Genomic DNA, 19,596 nt, shown 5'->3' on the forward strand with positions numbered 1-19,596 from the left:
AGAAAATACAAGGAATAATTTCTATACTTTTAAATTTGCTGAGCTTAGATTTGTGACCTAAGATGTGATCAACTTTGGAGGATGTTTATGGACTGATGAGAAGAATATGTATTCAGTTTTGTTAGGATTAAATGTTCTATAGATGTCTGTTAAATTCAATTGTTGTATGGTGAAGTTTAAGTTCAAAATTTCTTTGCTTAGTTTCTTATTGGGGGATCTATCAAACACTGCCAAAGGGGGTGTTAAAATCGCCAGCTATTATGGTGCTGGAAGATACTAAATTGCTCATATCTGTTAGGGTCTCCCTTATAAATTGAGGAGCATTCTGGTTTAGTGCATAAATGTTAATAATTGACATCTCATTATGTTGAGTTGCCCATCCTTGTCTTTCCTTACTTTTGTTGGTTTAAAGCCTAGTGTATTTGCAAATAAAATTGCCACCACTGCTTTTTTCTGATTTCCATTTACCTGGATTACAGATGGCCATCACTTCACCCTGAGTCTATATTTATCCTTTAAGATAAGATGAAGTTCTTGTATGCAGCAGATATCTGGCCTGAGTTTTTGTATCCAGTCAGCCCACCTGTGCCTCCTAAGAGGACAATTTAAGCCATCCACATTAATTGAGAGTATTGATAAGCCTGGTAGTACTTTGGGTGTCAAGTTTTTTGAAAGTCCAGTGGACATTTTGAATCTTTTCACCATTGTGGAAATTGGGTTTTGGTCAAGAATTTCAGAGTGAGGTTACTGTGGTGGTAGAGAATTGTGCTGGTTATTATGGAGGATGGGTCTGAAGATATCCTAGAGAGCTGGTTGGTTATTGCAAGTTTCTTCAGTATGTGTATGTCATAAAGTATTTAATTTCTCCATCATAAATGAAGCTCAGTTTAGCTGGATACAGGATCCTGGGCTGAAAGTTGTTTTGTTTTAGGAGATTGAAGGTCGATGATCATACTTTTCTAGCTTGAAAAATTTCAGCAGAGAGACCTACAGTCATTCTAATATTCTTCCCCTTGTAGGTTATGATTTTCTTATGTCTGCCTGCTTGCAGGATTTTCTCCTTCACATTAACTTTGGTGAAGTTAATTACAATGTGTCTAGAAGATGCTTTATTTGGGTTGAGTTGTGCTGGGATTCTGAAACTGTCTGCTGTCTGAATTTTAGTATTGCTGTGCTTAGGAAGTTCTCCTCAATTATCTCTTGGAGTAGAATATCTGTGCCTTTTAGACCATCCTCTTCTCTATCAGGGATTCCTCTGAGGTGAATGTTTGCTCTTTAGGAGTGGTCCCACAGTTCTTTCAGGGAATGATCTGTTTTTGCTTTCCTCTTCCTCTTTGAGTTTTGGGAGCATTCAAAAGCTTTGTCTTCAAAGTCAGAGTCCTTTCTTCTGCCTGGTCCATTCTGTTACTGAGGGATTCTCCTGTATTTCTCAGCTCTTTGAGGACTGCAAGTTCTTGCCTCAATGTATCAAAATCTTTGGTGTTTTTGTCTTTGATTTCATTGAATTCTTGAGACAACTTTTGAATTGCTCCTTGAATTTCTAATTCCATCTTTCCTCCATTCTGTTAATCTTATTTGCAATCCAAATTCTGAATTTGATTTCTGACATCTCAGCCATTTGTTTATGAATGGGATGTTCTGTTGTGTCTCCTTTGTCATTCCTTGGGGGAGTTGATCTATTCTGATTATTCATGTTGCCAGAGTTTTTCCATTGATTCCACCCAATGATTATTTTTCAATATTTGGCTAGAGAAGCTGGCAAGGTGAAATTGAATTGAGGGCTCCTAGAGTTGTAATTAACCAGCCCTTTACCAAAGAACTGGGACTGGTGATTGCAGCTTTTCCTTAGAGCTTTAGAAAGGTCCCATTCAGTACAACAGCCTGAAACTCTGGGGTCCTGCTTGGTGTGGTAGAGCTAGATGGCTATGACCTGTATTCAGATAGTCTCTGTCCAGTCCTAGTGAATCAGTGGCTTTGGGCTGAAATCTCAGCTGTGGGGATATATAAGCAACTAAGACATCCCACACCCACAGGTGACAACTGGAAGGGGAGAATCCCACACTCCCACAATAACACAATCAGGGTTAGGTTTGGTGGGTACCTGGGTGATCGGCCCCAGTCGAGTTCCAAATCAATTGTTCCTGTCAACACAAACACCAATCAGGTGGGAGAGTTCATAAGATCTTCAGCATCTATGCAGCTGGGGGTCCACTGGCAGCTCAAGTGTAACTCACTTCAGTGCTCTATGTAGTCAGAAAGGCCTGCCCAGCAAAATAGTGCTAGGGGGCTGGTGCTTCCTTCCCCATCTTGTACCTCCGTCATACCCAGGCACTCGTATCCCCATGGGGCTGGGGCCCAGTTCCCTCCAATGAGCAAATGCACCAGGGATTTGGGCCTGCTAGAGTCAATGCCTCATTGGCCAAGTGATCCCACTCTGCCAACAGCTGGCTGGGGGAGTTAAGTCTGATTACCTTGGGTGCTCAGAGGAAATTGGGGAGTGTTCCACCTGAGCTTGTTCCAAACCAGAGGTTAACAAAGCAGCAAATGTTTTTTGCCCTCAGAGACTTTGCCTCTGCCCCAGCTGCTTTGTACCTCTGGTATCCCTACAGATCTAGCTCCCTCCAGCAGTCCACAGTATTGGAGAGGTGTCTCTCTGAAATTTGACTCTGGTGGGATTGCTCTATTAATGTTGCTGCTAGGTGGGAGGTGTCTCCACTTGGATTCCCATGCCTCAACAATTCCTGAACCTCCACCCATCATGTGGAAACCCAAGCCTCCGCCCACTGCTGAGTTGCTCTTTCTCAGAGCCAAGCCAGGCACCTCCCTCCCCCATGCCTTTCTGCACTGTTACCGGCTTAACAGGTACAGTTTAGCTGCACTATCTCAGACCATGCAATGACCAGTCTTAACAAAGAACAGCAAACGTTCTGGTTACTGCAGGGGTTGGGCTTCTAGACTTCCCCCCTAGGCCAGGGGGAAGGGTAGACTAGTATTCAAAGTGGCAGGGAAAATATTTGTTCAACCTTCAAGCCAGACAAGGGAATGCCCAGGCTCACAGCAGGGACTCTCTGGGGAAGGAGTCCCAGCTTCCAGCAACTTGCTCCCATGGGGTGAGAGAAGAAGACTCCAGTTCACCTCTCACTACTAGAGATCTCAAAGCAAGCAAGCAAGCAAGCAACTCTCTTGGGGTAGGGGATGGACATGCTTCCTCTTTGGGGTGGATTCTGTACCTGAAATTTGTTTCTTTGGAGTTGCAGCTTGACTCAGCAAAGAAGACGTGCAATTATCAATCTCTTCTCTCAGCTTGGCTCCCACCCTTCAGCTTTGTTGATTTCTTTCTGGCTATTATCTCTCCCTCTGGATGGGAGCTCCTGTTGAAAGCTGGCTTCAGTTGACTATCACCCCCCTCTCTCCTTTGCTCTTGTTGAATGTAAAAAGTGGAGTTAGGGAAAACAGCCAACCCAAGATTTTAGTAGAACACAAGGCACATTGAAACAAAATGAACAGATAAAAAAAAAAAATCTGTTTTTCCAGGAGAGCTGAGCTAAATGTCCTTTCCGGCTTCCATCTTGTTCTGCCTCTTGCATAATTATTTAAATCATCTATTTATTGGGCTCTTTATGAACTATGACAGGTTATATTAAAAACCAGTTAGCTTTGTGAAACTTGAAATGTTAATTCTCTAGTCACAAGACATATGATGTTTGGGGGCGGGGGGTGGAGCAAGATAGCAGACCAGAAGAATTGTTAAGCTAAGCATTCCTAGAACAACTGGAGAAAAAGAGAGAACCTAGTCATGTGTGGTGCATGGACGTTACCCAGAGTTGTCTCTCAGGGAGCACAGCAAAGAGGTGGTTAGCTGGATACAGTATATGATCCAGAGCAGAGGAAATCTGATGAATTAGGCAAGTGATTATGACTGGGTGGTATTGGCTGGCTGCCCACAGAGGTGCAGTATGAGAGGAAGTCTTTCTGGAATTTTCAGTTCTTGGGAAAATCTGCTTATTGAGTGGAAAGCTTGGAAAAGTGAGCAGACTCGAACAGCATACATCAACCAGATCTGAATGCCGGTTTGAGGGGACTTGCCATAGGTTTGGTGGCTGACGAGGCAGCAATACTCAGAAGGTCTTGGAGGACGGGGGCTGCCACTGTGGGAAGGTCATGAGAAGGTCTTAGCAGGGACCTAAAGCTCTGAATTCTGTCTGCTGATATCAGAACTCCACTCTTGGGACACACTTAAGGACTCTGTACCCCATGGGAACTGGAGTCAGGGGGCACTGTGAGACCTTCCCTGAAGGATTCTTATGAGTTTTAAGATCCCAACTCGGCAGGGTCTGAATGCTGAGGAAACAATCAGGTGATCACTGAAGGCAACTAAGTTAGGAATAAGGACCACAGAGGTTGCTGGCTGTGCTCTCTGTCTCCTAAAAAACCCACTTTGCCACTTGGTGTCCTGCAACATATTGCAATGTACTGTCATCAAGAGCAGGTACTTCTGTTTGAAGCAAAGGAGGTAGTGAGAAGGAAAAAGGAGGACAAGGAGGTGAAGAAAAAGAAGAGGAAAGAACACCTGAGGAGGAACCAACAGAAAAATTCAGGCAACATGAAAAACCAAAACAGAAAAACTCCTCCAAGGGACTATGAGGCAGCTAGCTACTGCAGAAGACTCCACCTATAAAGAATTAATGGACTTGACAGAAAGGGAATTTAAAATATGGATGATAAAGACAATAAAAGGAATAGACGAGAAAATGGAAAGACAGAACAAAAGTTGGACAAGAAATATGTAGAATATAGAAAGGATATGGCGTAGCTTAAGGAAATGAAGGAGACAATCACGGAATGTAAAGATGCAATAGAAAATATCAAAAATGGTTAGATAATGGAGAAGAAAGAACCTTTGAGCTAGAGGATAAAGTTTTCAAGTTAACCCATGTAGATAAAGAGGCAGAAAAGAGGAGACAGAAAGCAGAACAGGCACTTAGAGAACTATGAGACTTCATGAAGCATTCAAACATACAAATAATAAGGATTCCTAAGGTGAAGAAGATTGTCCCAAGAGAACCCTACTGGAGATAAACAAAAACTTTTCAAGTTTTTTTTTTTTTTTTTTGAGACGGAGCTTCAAGCTATCCCCCTGGGTAGAGTGCCATGGCATCACACTCACAGCAACCTCCAACTCCTGGGCTCAAGCGAGTCTCCTGCCTCAGCCTCCCAAGTAGCTGGGACTACAGGCGCCCTCCACAACGCCTGGCCATTTTTTTTTTTTTTTTTTTTTTGGTTGCAGCCATCATTGTTGTTTGGCAGGCCTGGGCTGGGGATTTGAACCCGTCACCTTAGGTGTATGTGGCTGGCGCCTTAGCCGCTTGAGCCACAGGCACCGAGCCAAACTTTTCAAGTTTTACTAAAGACACCAACACACTCCTTTCAGGATATCCAACCCTACATCATCTCAATTCAGCGTCTCTTCAAGACAGGTTGTAATGAACCTGTACAAAGTCAAGATGAAAAAGTTCTGCAGGTAGCCAGGAGCAAGCACCAACTAACCTACAGAGGTAGAGCTGTTAGGATGACAGCAGACTATTCAACTGAAATCTTCCAAGCCAGAAGATCATGGTCATTCACCTTGAACATTCTTAAATAAAACAATTTGCAGCTCAGAATTCAACATTCTTAAATAAAACAATGTTTTATTAACATTCTTAAATAAAACATTCTTAAATCAACATTCTTAAATAAAACAATTTGCAGCTCAGAATTCTGTATCCTGCTAAACTAAGCTTCGAAATTGATGGAGAAATCAAATCATTTGTAGATATACAAGCACTGAGGAAATTGGCCACAACAATGGCCAATTTCAGCTACCAGCTACAGCTACCAGCTCAGCCCTCTTCTCAATACTGACCACCATAATGGATCACCAGCTAACTAAACACCAAAAAGTTAAAGGTCAAAACTTAGCTTCCACAATGGCACAAAGGATAAAACTTAAAACTACACAACAGATTTCACAAAACAAGATGAATAGAACTCCACCATGCTTATTCTCTCAATAAATGTCAATTGACTCATCTTACCACTGAAGAGGCACAGGCTAGCTGGTTGGATGAAAAGGCATAAGCCATCCATATGCTGTTTCCAGGAGATACAACTAGCCTTGAAGGACAAATCAAGACTTAGGGTTAAGAGATGAAAAAGAGTATTTCAAGCAAATGGAAATCAGAAGAAAGGAGGGACTGCAATCTTATTTTCAGATACAAGCAGATTTAAAGCAACTAAAGTTAAGAAAGATGAAGATGGACACTTCATACTGGTCAAGGAAACAATACAGAAAGAAGACATTTCAATTTTAAATATTTGTGCACCCAAGTAAAATACTCCTAGATGTATGAAACAGACTTTGATGGATCTGATCAATATGGTGATATCTCATAATACCATACTAGTTGGGGACCCCTCTAACAGCACTGGACAGATCCTCTAAACCAGTGGTTCTCAACCTTTCTAATGCCATAGCACTTTAATATCATTGCTCTAGACAGAAACTAAACAAGGATACAAAGAACTTAACCTTTGAACTGCTGCTCTAAATAGAAACTAAACAAAGATACAAAGGACTTAAAAGTGACCCTAGATCAAATGGGATTAATAGATATATGCAGCACACTCCTCCCCAAAGCTAAAGAATATACACATTTCTCATCAGCCCATGGTCCTTACTCAAAAATAGACCACATCCTAGCATACAGATCAATCCTCAGAAAAATTAAAAGAATAGAAATTATAACTTGTATCTTCTCAGACCACAAGGCAATAAAAGTGGAACTCAACTCCCAACAAAAACATTCATTCCCACACAAAAACTTGGAAATTAAACAACCTTATGATGAATGATAGGTTCAGGAAGAGATAAAAGATGAATACATTAAATTCCTCAAACATAACGACAGTGAAGACACAAATTACCAAAACCTGTGGGATACAGCAAAAGCAGTTTTAAGAGGGAAATTTGTTGCATTAGATGCCTACATTTGAAAAACAGAAAGAGAGTACATCAACAAACTCATGAAATATATTATGGAATTGGAAAAGGAAGAACAATCTAATCCCAAAGCCAGCAAAGAAAAGAAATAACCAAATTAAATCAGGGATTAATGAAATTGAAAACAAAAAAAATCTTTCAGTAAATGAGTAAAACAAAAAATTGCTTTTTTTGTTTTTTACTGTTTTTGGCCAGGGCTGGGTTTGAACCTGCCACCTCTAGCATATAGAGCCAGTGCCCTACTCCTTTGAGCCACAGGTGCCGTCCACAAAAAGTTGCTTTTTTTGAAAAATAATATAAAATAGATAAACCTTTGGTCATATCAACTAGAAGCAGAAAAGTAAAATCTCTAATAACCTCAATCAGAAATGGTAAAGGGAAAATAACAATAGCTGCCATAGAGATTCAAGGGATCATCTCTGAGTACTACAAGAAACTCTATGCCCAGAAATTTGACAGTGTGGAAGAAATGGATTAATACCTGAAATGACATGCTCTCCCTAGACTTAATCAAAAAGAAATGAAACTGGTGTAGTGGCTCACACCTGTAATCCTAGAACTCTCAGAGGTCGAAGTGGGTGGATTGATGGAATTCATGAGTTTGAAACCAGTGTAAGCAAGAGTGAGACCCCATCTCTACTAAGCATGAAAAAACTGAGGCAAGAGGATTGCTTGTGTCCTAGAGTTTGAGATTTCTGTGAGCTATGAGGCCATGGAACTCCACCAAGTGTGACAGCTTGAAACTCTGTCTCATAGAAAAAAAAGAGAGAGAAGAACAGACTGATGTCAAGAACTGAGATAGAAGAAACAATAAAAAACTCCCAACACAAAAAAGTCCTTGTTCAGATGGCTTCACACCAGAATTCTATCAAACCTTCAAAGAAGAACTTATACTCATACTGCAGAAATTATTCCAAAAAATTGAAAAGGAAGAAATTTCCCCCAACAAGTTCTATGAAGCAAACATCACCCTGTTACCAAAACTAGGAAAAGACCCAACTAAAAAGGAGAAGTTAAGACCAATTTCACTAATGAATATAGATGCAAAAATTCTCAGTGAAATCCTAGTCAATAGATGATAGTTACACATTAGAAAAATCATTCATCATGATCAAGTGGGTTTTATCCCAGAGATGCAAGGCTTGGTTTAACATATGCAAGTCCATAAAGGTAATTCACCATATCAACAGAAGCAAAAATAAAAACTGTATGATCCTCTCAATGGATGCAGAAAAAGCATTAGATAAAATTCAGCATCCTTTTCTAATTAGAATACTTAAGAATATAGACATAGGTGGCACATTTCTTAATCCGATCAAGCCATTTACAACAAACTGACAGCTAATATTATACCAAATGGCGTAAAACTGAAAGCTTTTCCATGTGAAACTGGAACCCTCACAAAGTTGTCCTCTATCACCACTACTATTTAACATAGTGCTAAAGATCTAGCTTATACAGTCAGGCAAGAGAAATCCAAATGGGTACAGAGGAGGTCAAACTCTCACTTTTTGCTGATGATATGATCTTAAACTTAGAGAACCCCAAAGACTCACCCACAAGACTCCTGGAAGTCTTAAAAAAATACAACAATGTCTCAGGATATATTCAATGTTCACAAATCAATAGCCTTTGTATATGACAATAATAGCCAAGATAAGAAGCTAATCAAGGACACAATTCCCTTCACAGTAGCTTCAAAAAAAAGAAAAAAGAAATGCCTAGGAATATACATATCAAAAGAGGTGGAGGACCACAACGATGAAAATTACCAAACCCTAAAAAGTAAAATAGCAGAATAATTTAACAAATGGAGGAACATACCATGCTCATGGCTGGGAAGAATCAACACTGTGAAAATGTCTATACTACCCAAAGCAATCTATAGGTTCAGTGCAATCCCCCATTAAAATACCATTGTCCTACTTCCAAGATTTGGATAAATAATTCTTCATTTTGTATGGAACCAGAAGAAACTCCATATAGAGAAGGCAAATTTTAGTAATAAAGACTAAGCTGGGGTATCACCCTACCAGACTGTACTGCAGGGTCATAGTGATCAAAACAGCATGGTATTGGCACCAAACTAGAGACATTGACATTTGGAACCAAATAGAAAACCATGAGATGAAACTAACATCTTACAACCACCTGATGTTTGATAAACCAAACAAGAACTTACCCTGGGGAAAAGTAGCCCTAGGTAATAAATGGTGTTGAGAGAACTGTATAACCACATGTAAAAGACTGAAACAGGACCCACACCTCTAACGACTTACAGAATTGATTCAAGATGGGTAAAAGATTTAAGTCTAAGGCACGAAACAATAAAAATCCTCAAAGAAAGTGTGAGGAAAACTTTTAAAGATACCTGCCTGGGAAAGATTTTATGAAGAAGACTTCCATGGCAATTGCAACAACAACAAAAATAAACAAATGGGACTTAATTACACTGAAAAGTTTCTATACAGTTAAGGAAACAACAACCAAAGCAAACATACAACCTTCACAATGGGAAAAAATATTCACATTTTATGAATCGGACAAAAGCTTTGATAAGTAGGCTCTATAGAGAATTCAAATTAATCAACAAAAAAGACCCATCAATTCCTTATATCAATGGGCAAGAGAGATGAACAGAACCTTCTCTAAGGAAGACAGATGAATAACTAACAAACATCTGAAAAAATGCTCATCATCTCTAATCATCAGAGAAATGCAAATCAAAACCACCCTGAGATATCATCTAATCCCAGTGAGAATGGCCCACATCACAAAGTCTCAAAGCTGAAGGTGCTGGTGTGGATGTGGAGAGAAGGGAACACGTACACTGCTGGTGGGACTGCAAACTAACACAACGTTTTTGGAAAGAAGTATAGAGAACGCTCAACTCAAATTTGACATCACATTTGATCCTGCAATCCCATTACTAGGCATCTACCCAGAAGGAAAGAAAATCTTTTTATCATAAGGACATTTGCAGTAGACTGTTCACTGCACTTAATTTTGGTGACTGTTTATAATCACCAAATTATGGAAACAACCTAAATGCCCACCACCTCAGGAATGGATTTAGCAGGCTGTGGTATATATATGCCATGGAATACTATTCAGCCACTAAAATAGATGGAGCCTTTACGTATTTTGTATTAACCTGGTTGGAGGTGGAACACATTCTTCTTAGTAAAGCATCACAAGAATGGAGAAGCAAGAATCCAATGTACTCTTTTCTAATATGAAGGCAGGAGATGAGCTAATATAAGGTGGGGTAGGGGAATGAGGGAGTAGGGAGAGGGGAGGAGGGAGGAGAATAGGGACCACAGTGTATGATGCACCTCTTGGGGGAGAGACACAATTATAAGAGAAACTTTATCTAATAAATGCAGTCAGTGTGATGTAATTCTTTGCACTCTCAATGAATCCCAAAGAATAAAAAAAAGACATATCAAGTTCAAAGAAATCTAAAGGAGTTATAAGAGAGAACAAATGATAAAATTATAATACTATAAATGAAATAAACTATACCTCTGCTATAATCTTAACATTGTATTAAATAATTCAGTTGCCTTTTGTGTAGGTGAAGATTTCTTGTAATTTAACCTATTCCTTGCTACAATTTGTACATATTATTGCGTCCCTACAAAAGGCCATTTTACGTAGCCATTGAAGATTAGAGTTAGTATTTCTGTTTATGGATATAGAAACTTAGACTAGAACCTTACACAGCTGGTCAAGGGTCACAGTGAGGCCTGGACTCAGTCTCAGGCCTACTGAGCCACAGCCCCTGCCAGCCAACATACCGGGTGGTCAGAATAGTTTGTAACCACCTGCTTTGTCACAAAACCTCCCTCCAGCCCCACAACTCCCAAGTGCCCCAGACTTTCAGCCCAGATGAGTGTGTGGGTGTGACTTGAGGGTAAGGCACAGAACCAATATCTCCTTACATGGTACTCTTCTTTTAACCCAATGAATGAGTCCTGGTTATTAAAATTTTCTTAATGTGGAAAACCCTCACAGGAGCACTTCTTCACAAGGCCCCTTCCTTATGGCTCACCAATGCTCTTAAATGTCCATACTGAGATCCATGATTAGCAATTCAGTTCTTTAATGACTTTTATAAATGTCTCTAATGCTGGTTTCAGAAACCTCTGAAATGGATCATTTCTTAGCTTAAAATAAGTTTGCACAGTGTGTGTATGAGTATGTTTGTGTAGTTAAGAAATACCCGCTATATTTCCTTCTAGAACTACGTTGTTTAGTGAAATACTTGAACAACATAGCTTTGAATTTCCCATAACCACATTCTTTTTCATCTGTTTTTCCTTATTACTGCAAGATCACAAATAGATCTAGGTTGTCCTGGAGGTGAACCTTCTACTCCACTGTGCATGTTGAGTCCCTTATCCATACCCTCACAATCCCAGTGAAAACTCAAGAGAGGATAAGATCCACAAAAAGAGAGGCCTTTTCTATCTTCCTGCATCCTGTATCCCTTCGGCCTGGAACAGTGTCTGCTATGTGGTAGATTTTCAATGGTTGTGGTATAATGTGTGGATGAAATGAATTTGCCATTTGCTTTGGCCGTTTTCTGCCATTTGCTTCCTCTAAATAGACTTACCTTTCCCTGCGAGTTCTCCAGGGAGAGGAAACAACATGTATGATGGCAAATAAGGCAGGAAATAGATGATGTTTTGGGAGACAGCATCCATTTTTCAAAGGCTAAACATAGAGTGTTAGTGTAGGGGGTGGAGGGGAAGAGAGAGAGGGAATCCGATTTAGGATTTTAGACATTGAGGAGAATATTAGAAATTAAAGAATAGAGCAAAGTGAGAAATAAGAAGACTACATAGGAGATAAATTGTTCAATAAGAGAAGATGAAGGCTGAAACTAAGGCAGACACAGGAGAGTGGCACCTTGAAGATAATTAACTGGTAGAATTGATAGGATAGTGACAAATTGAACACAGAAAATAAGAAAAAGGTGAAGACTAGTTTGTTCACAGAGGACACTCCAAAGATGTTGAGCACTCTGATACGGGTTTTTATGCACTGTCTTAAGCAGTATCAAGGGTGTGTGCTGAGAGTGAAGCGTCCAAGAATTGAGCAAGGATTTTGAAGAGAAGGATGGAATCTAGACCGTTCACTTGGAGGTCAAGTAAAAACAATGCCAAGTGTCATCATGGATTTGAAGTGGCACCAATCTGGGTGTTAATGTGGGGGTCTTCTCCCCCATCGCTTCAGCCTAAATGTAAAGCAGACTGTGGGATTGATCCAGGTGAATGCATTCAGAGGATCCGAATAGAGGAGGTTAAGGTGACAGGAAGAGTGTGGTTATCAGCAGGAAAGAAGGACCAGGACCTTGGCATATGGATGTCAAGGCTGGAGAGAGTCACCGTGCTTGTGGTACTGGCCTCAGCTCATCGACACTGCCGAGTCTGGTGTGGCACTGACGGACTAGATCTCAGTAGATTCCAGGTGGCAGAACAGAAAGGGGTGTGGAGCCATGTGGCTAAGGGTCACTTGTCTCAGCACAGTGTGCCTCACTGAGGGGTCTGCAGTGGCAGTGTTCAGGCTAAGAGTTAGGAGTGAAGATGTTCGAGCCTAGGGGAGAGATTAAAAGACAAGTTTTTGATAAGCCATGGCAGAGATGTGTGGGGCCAATACAAATTGAAGCCATTGGATAGGAGAGTTGGACGCAGGGACATAGACCCTGGGGGAGTGGGTGGATTAAAGATAGATCTTCGAAGGCACACATTCAAATGTGGTAGTTAAAATTATGGAAGATTTTTTATTTTTAGCTAAGGGAAAAAGTTGGCCTTTTCTTTCACCCTTTCTTTTACTTTCTCAAATTAAAATTCTCTACTCTATTTCCTAATGTCAGAAGGTCTTGATGAGGCATCCTTTAGATCCGTGATCTAATTAAACATACTCTTTATCTATCTAACATTTGGTGCATAAATCTTATCCTGATACCGTAATACTCGCTACACTTTTCCAGGCAGGTTTCAGAGCCAGTTTATGTGTGTGTCACCTCATTGTTAGCACTCCATTTCACGGACATGTTGAGCCCATGGAAAGGTTGCATCAGATTCCCTGGGGGACTGGTTACAAATATAAATTCCTAGAACTTCCAGCCTCCTCCGTGGGTAAGGAATCTGATTTAGTAAGTCTGGGGTATAAGCTAGAAATCTGTACTTTAAAACAAACAAACTTCCAAGTGATTTCAACACAACCCGAGGCTTGGAAGCAATTTCACTGATTACGGGATCTTATTCTGCCTAGGGGAGCTTTAAAAAGGAATTGTTAAATGAATAAAGTTCACTACTCAGGGCAGGTTTCCTTACCACGCAAATGGTTATATTTAACAATACTCTGATGGGTTAGAAAGGTGTGAGGTGAACTCTGGTGAAAACGTGGCTTTAGATGCATAGGTTTCTGATATTCTTAAGTAAAACAGAACATTTCAGTTCAGTGAGGACATCCTTTCCTCAATCTTCTTCTCCAACACTGATGTGATTAACACAGAAAAGTACATTTTATAGCCATAGATTGTATGTTGGTATCTGTATGACAGCTTTCAGAAACCCATGTCACTTGCATGATCCTCCAAGGAGGGTCAGGCAAGAAGATACAGAAAGTTATATACCTCCTCCTCCCCCCAAAAATCATGACAGCCATAAAGGAAGTGAAGGCACATTTTATCTATTGCTTCTGGGTTGGTAGAGTCATTGCTATACTTGAAGAAAAAGTCCCAGCCTAAAACATTGTAACAAATACACCAGTTAATTGTGTGCAAACGCCTGCCATTTTAGTGGGCCCTTTGCTTTTCTCTTGTAGAAGCAAAACCATCCTTGACAGCTGCCCGTACTTGTCAATACTGGCTCTTCACTGGTATCCACAGCAAATCAATGGGCACAAATTTGAAGGAAAGGAAGGAGATTATATTCGAATTCCAGAGAGATTATTGGATGTCCCGGATGCAGTAATAATGGCTGAGAAAAGTGCATGTAAATTAGTCCAGTTCACAGAGTATAGCAGCCAGCAGTGGTTTATAACTGGAAACAATCTTCATGCACTAAAAAATAAGGTAATCTATCATTTAAAAAATTATGTGTTTGGAATCTGGGGGGTTTTTTGTTTGTTTTTTTAGCAGAAACAATGCATTTTGCTTAATCAGATTTTTTTGTAAGTGCTACACATGGTGAACTATTATGAAATGTGTTCCAGCTTTATGAACTATTCATGAAATATTTAGTTTCAAAAGGAGTTGGAAATATTTCCTTCATTTTCTATTGAGTAAAATGTATATACAAGTGGAGAAAGTGAAAAAACATAGCTTTCACTAATATAGTACCTTATTGTATAATTAACTCCTGAGGAAGTCAGCCTGTGTCAAAGTTGAGTTGTCAGCTGAAGTCTGATGGAGTGAAGTGCACAGGAAAGCCAGGCAGGCACCCTGCGTTCAGTAAGCTGACGCTGACAGTGGGGGCTACAGTCAACAAACATGAAGTCCACTCAGAATGGGAGACTCGGTCGGTACACTAATTGGGCAATGTCTTTAAATTTCCTGTTCCTTTTGACCTTGCAGGTATTGTCTTTGAGTGTGAAAGGTCAGAGTCCACAACTCCTGAGTAACAACAATGAGGTCCTCTACAGGATCTACGCGACCGAGACTAGAATTGTTCCTCAGACGGCTTTGTGTCTCCTTTGGAATCAGGCTGCTGCAAGGTACTTACTAATTTTTAAAATAAGAATTTGGTCCTTCCCCGTTCCAATCCTACTGAGCTCAGTGTTTCATACCCAGCACAGATGGCGGCCTGAGGTGAGACCTCTGCAGTGAATGAGGTGAAGCAACTCAGGGAATGGCCCAGCCTTTCTCTGATGGCAAACGCAGCCAAGAATTTCCTTATGTGTGGAGCACATTACTTACATCTTTGTTACTGATTCTTTCAGCCTGTGTTCTGCACAATGCAGCTAACCTTTCTGAGGTTATCTATCAGTCCTTCTTTGGGGTAGGAAAGGAAGTTTCTTCTTTTTGCCCCACCCTGCACCCTGGCCTGGGCTTGTGGTTTCAGAGCTGATGCTCTGTATTTAAAGGGAACAATGGGATTTTTAATGCTGGTTCACAGATGACATGGATTACATTTTCAGGTTAAAGCCATGCACAGGAATGGGAAGTAAAGAGTTTTTTTTTTTCTTCTTAAGAGTCTCCTCGGCCTAAGACCTCAGTTTCAGAGCAGTGGCTGTCAGGTAGAGTTTGTCAGTGTCTCAGGGACAGACTGTGCTGGCTGGGAGGGTCTAGGGTCTCTGTTAGCCCTTCAATTGCATTTATTAACTGAATTTCATTCACACAAACTGAAATTTGAAATAGGTCTCATAGGTTAATTGGGTAACCAACTGTTGTTCAAAACACTACAATTCTGATTAGTTTCTCTATAGAAAAATAAATTCTATTGAGACCCCTAATGCCTGATGACAGATCTTAAATGTAATATATAGGTGCCTATAATCCTCAATGTGTCATTAATAATCATTGCTCCAGCTTGAATCTGCACTGTGGGTTAGGAAGTTTTATATCCTTAGAAAAGTAAAGAAATCAAGGGGCCTAAACGGGCAGAGGCACAACCAGCCGTCCCCGAGGAATGCCCAGAAGGCTTGGGCTGTGACGCTGGGTTTGCTAAAATCGTGACAAAGTTTTGGCGCTAACTTAGCCAGACTTTATAGATAGAAATTCTTGAAAGAAACTGGGGAAACATATATATAATATAAGTGACTCCAAAGTAGAAAAAAAGATGACAAAGGAATCTTAGAAAAGCAAACAAGTCATTTATATGGTTCAAAACACAAGGACCTGGGGGGGAAATTGCAAAGTGAACTATGAAAGCCATGATTTTATTGATCTTTTGGGAGTTCTGAATGGTAGAGAGAAACCTAGGGTGTGTTTAGTTCAGATTAGGTAGGGACATTAGGCACTGCTCTGTTGGGAGGACCAGTTTCCGGAATGCTTTGGCAGGGCTGGTGTTATATCATGTCCTGGACAAATGTTCTCTTCTGTATTTCTTCTTGAGAATGTGGTTTGCTTAAGTTTCAAGTAAAAAACACTTAAGTTCAGCAAGTCATTTTTGTCTTTAAAAGCCATACCTTAGGTATGGATGAAAGGAAGAGTGACTGTCATGTTTTTGTCCTAGCTGGTTATCTGACAGTCAGCTGTGCAGAGTGGTTGAGGACACTTCAGACTACGTGGAATGTGCCTGCTCACACTTGTCCGTGTATGCTGTCTATGCCCAGACCGACAGCTTGTCTTCGTACAATGAAGCCTTTTTCTCTTCTGGATTTATATGTATCTCAGGTCAGTGACAGTATTTTGAGTTAATAATTTTAAAATTTATGAGAATGAAAGTTTCCACAGTCTATTGTATATGCTAGATGTAGACATGCTGTGACATTCACAAGTACTAGGAGAAAATAAACTTTCTCATTCTCTTATCCATTAATACACATAACAGATATCAGTGGGGGCACATCTATATGGAGGATGCGGTAAAGAACAGGACGGAGTTCCAGCCCATGAGGCACGTGCTGTACACAGCGTGTGGCAGAGCCACATAGGAGAGGAAAGGCCTTAGTGTCCAGGGCTGTGGTTTCCAGGGCGGGTGCTGCAGTTAGAAAGCGTGTGTGAGATAATGCCTACAAAGAACCTTGTGCTTTCTATAATGTAGAAGTTTTTAAAAAGCCAGCCACTGGGTTAATAAAGAAATCATCTGTCACATTCCACATGTAGGTCCCATTTTGGGCAATAATAGGAACTGAAATTATACAATGTTAATGTCTGTCAAACCATTTACCTACAACTATAGAATTATTCTCGTTTTCTGTATTCATTTTATGGTTGAGTATCTGAGAATTCCTTAAACTATATTTCTATCCTTCTGTCTACCCATTCTGTGCCCTGATTCACCTTTTGCAGCCCCATATCTGTTTCTTGAATGAGGTGTCATGCAGGGAACTTGGTACAGGGTAATGGTTCAGAACATAAGCTCTGGAGTCAGACTACTGAGTTCAAATCCAGGTTCTGCCATTAGCTAGTTGTGACACCTGGATCAAATAACTTAGTTTCTCTGTAACTCATTTTTCTCATCCATAATATAAGATTATTAACTGTATATCTAACAATATACTAACAGGGTAGTAGATATAGTAACTCAGAAATTTTTAATATTCTACTTTAATAGGATGTTTTCTGTGTAAATGAGGTTATCGTTGAATGCACGTCTTTTCTGTTTGATATGCACAGGCAGTCCCCCTATCTATTAGAAAGTTTTTCTGGAGATAGAAAAAGTAATTAATTACTGTTCTTTGTTCTAGTTGCTAAAACAGATCTTTCCTATATAACTTCATTTTATGTAGTTATAAATTTTCATTAATATATCTTAATTCTGAACTTAACTTAGATTCAGTAGCAAAAGTTAATAATTACTTATTCTTAATAATATCTTTCATAAAGGATGACATTTCTTAATAGAATATTTTAAGTTCAAAATCAGATGAGCTATCCTATTTTACTTCAATGCTAATATATTTAAAGAGCAAAGAAATTTCATAGAATGATGAAATAAAGCCAAAAGATATAACATTAAAATAAAATCGAGGTGTCACTTTGCAGGTTTCCATAGAGATAAAAATTCAAACACTGTTAAAACCCACAAAAAAAAAAAAAAAAAGAAAGAAATTCCTCGCTTGTTCCAAATACTGAACATCAAAACAAAGAGTTTTAAGAACTAAAGAGAGAATGTTATCCTTATTTTATAAATAACTAACAGGACTGTGTTTGTTTTGTGAGAGAATCATTAAGAAATATGCATGTACCCTTTCTATAACTTACTCTAGAAAAGGCTACAATGATTTGCTCACGTATTTGGGAATTGACAACTAAATGTTAGTATCTATATTACTTTTGACTCAGAGTCATATTTGACATTACTGAGGTGTTTATTTCCCCCCGCCCATGTCATCTGTTATATAAATGCATGTCTATTGATAAGGAGACATACAATCCTCTTTGTCTCTCAGACTCAGCTCATCCCTCACAGCTGGATGAATGCTTCTCTCTCTGACGAAACCCCAGGAGACAGAAAAGAGAATTTTGCATATCTTTTATACATCTGCTATAATTTAGATAGGTCACAGGGCATAACCCTAGGAATTTGAGAGCAGTCGACTAGTTCTTTTCACGAAATATGGTAATACACTGTGAGACAGGAATTTAATTTTTTTGTAAGAGTCTATCTGTATCAATTTTGTAGTTTGCAGGTCTGTTTAATATACCAGAGCAGAACAACCAAAACTATCAAGTGTATGTATAGAGGCCAGAAAAGTTTGCTAATTCTCAGCTTAAAAAGATCCAAGAAGAGTGTTTATTCCTGTAAAATTGTAAACGGGTTTACCCAATATGCTATAAAATTAAACTAAGGTTATTCCTTGAGCTTTGACAGTATAAAACATTGCTGGGTGCATTAAAGTGTGGCATTATAGAATTTATTGCAAAGATTACTTGGAAGAAATGTAACTTAAAATGAGTTCAGGAGATAATGTCATAATTTTGTAGTATAATTACCAAGGACTTTCAGCATGATTTGAAGCACACATGACTATTTGGAGGGGGAACTAAGAAGCCTACTGCACTTTCCCATAACTTTTTTGATATTGGTACAGAATAATGATTCAAAACACAAGCACGGGAGTGGATTATTGACAGGCTATTGGATTGCATTTATCCCAAGTTTGATTCTGAGTACTCATTAAGTAATTTTTTTTTTAAGACGGAGTCTTACTATGCCACCCTTGGTAGAGTGCTGTGGTGTCACAGCTCACAGCAACCTCAAATTCTTGGGTTTAGGAGATTCTCTTGCCTCAGCCTCCAGAGCAGCTGGAACTATAGGTGCCCGCCACAACGCCTGGCTATGTTTTGATTGCAGTTGTTATTATTGTCCAGCAGGTCCTGGCTGGGCTCGAACCCGCCTACCTCGGTGTATGTGGCTGGCGCCCATACTCACTGAGCCACGGGTGCCAAGGCTCATTAAGTAATCTTAATGAGACCCTGTGACAGTCAATATTTCATTTTAGTTTCAGCATCAGTGAATGACTGGATTATGTCTGATGGACTTGTGAGTCTCCTCTGTCTCAAGTGAGTTTAAGCTGAGGTTACAGCTGGGTCACAGAACTCACACTTGTTTCACTTCTTTTTTATTTTCTCATGGTCAGGAAATCCTTTAACCTGTTAGCCAAACCAAAGCTTTCCTTTTTAAATGGCTATTAGTTTTGTTTACTTTTTATAGACTGCTAAGTATATAAGTGCCAACACATTGTCAATTTAAAAATAAGTACTAGTAAACAATTGTTTATAAATTGCTAAATTATAATACTTACAGGTGAAGTAAATTAATACAATCTAGAGTCCTTTGAAGCATGATTATTTTTTGTTCGGTGTTTATTAAATTGCCAAGAATATTCAGGTTGTGCCTTTTGTGTTTTATAAGCTAAGATTCTGATAATTT

General features: G+C 39.6%; 1 protein-coding gene across 1 annotated transcript in view; it reads left to right on the forward strand.

Annotated features, from left to right (window-relative positions):
- ADGRV1 (adhesion G protein-coupled receptor V1) overlaps nt 1-19,596 on the forward strand; it is a 552,089-nt gene that overhangs the window by 249,583 nt on the left and 282,910 nt on the right. Inside the window, exons 80-82 of the mRNA XM_012802802.2 lie at nt 13,880-14,129; nt 14,631-14,770; nt 16,231-16,391. Coding sequence (XP_012658256.2) covers nt 13,880-14,129; nt 14,631-14,770; nt 16,231-16,391 — 551 coding nt within the window. The remainder of the gene's footprint in view (nt 1-13,879; nt 14,130-14,630; nt 14,771-16,230; nt 16,392-19,596) is intronic.

The sequence above is a fragment of the Otolemur garnettii genome, unplaced genomic scaffold (genome assembly GCF_000181295.1).
Source record: "Otolemur garnettii isolate 467f Iridium unplaced genomic scaffold, OtoGar3 scaffold00017, whole genome shotgun sequence".
Taxonomy (NCBI): domain Eukaryota; kingdom Metazoa; phylum Chordata; class Mammalia; order Primates; family Galagidae; genus Otolemur; species Otolemur garnettii.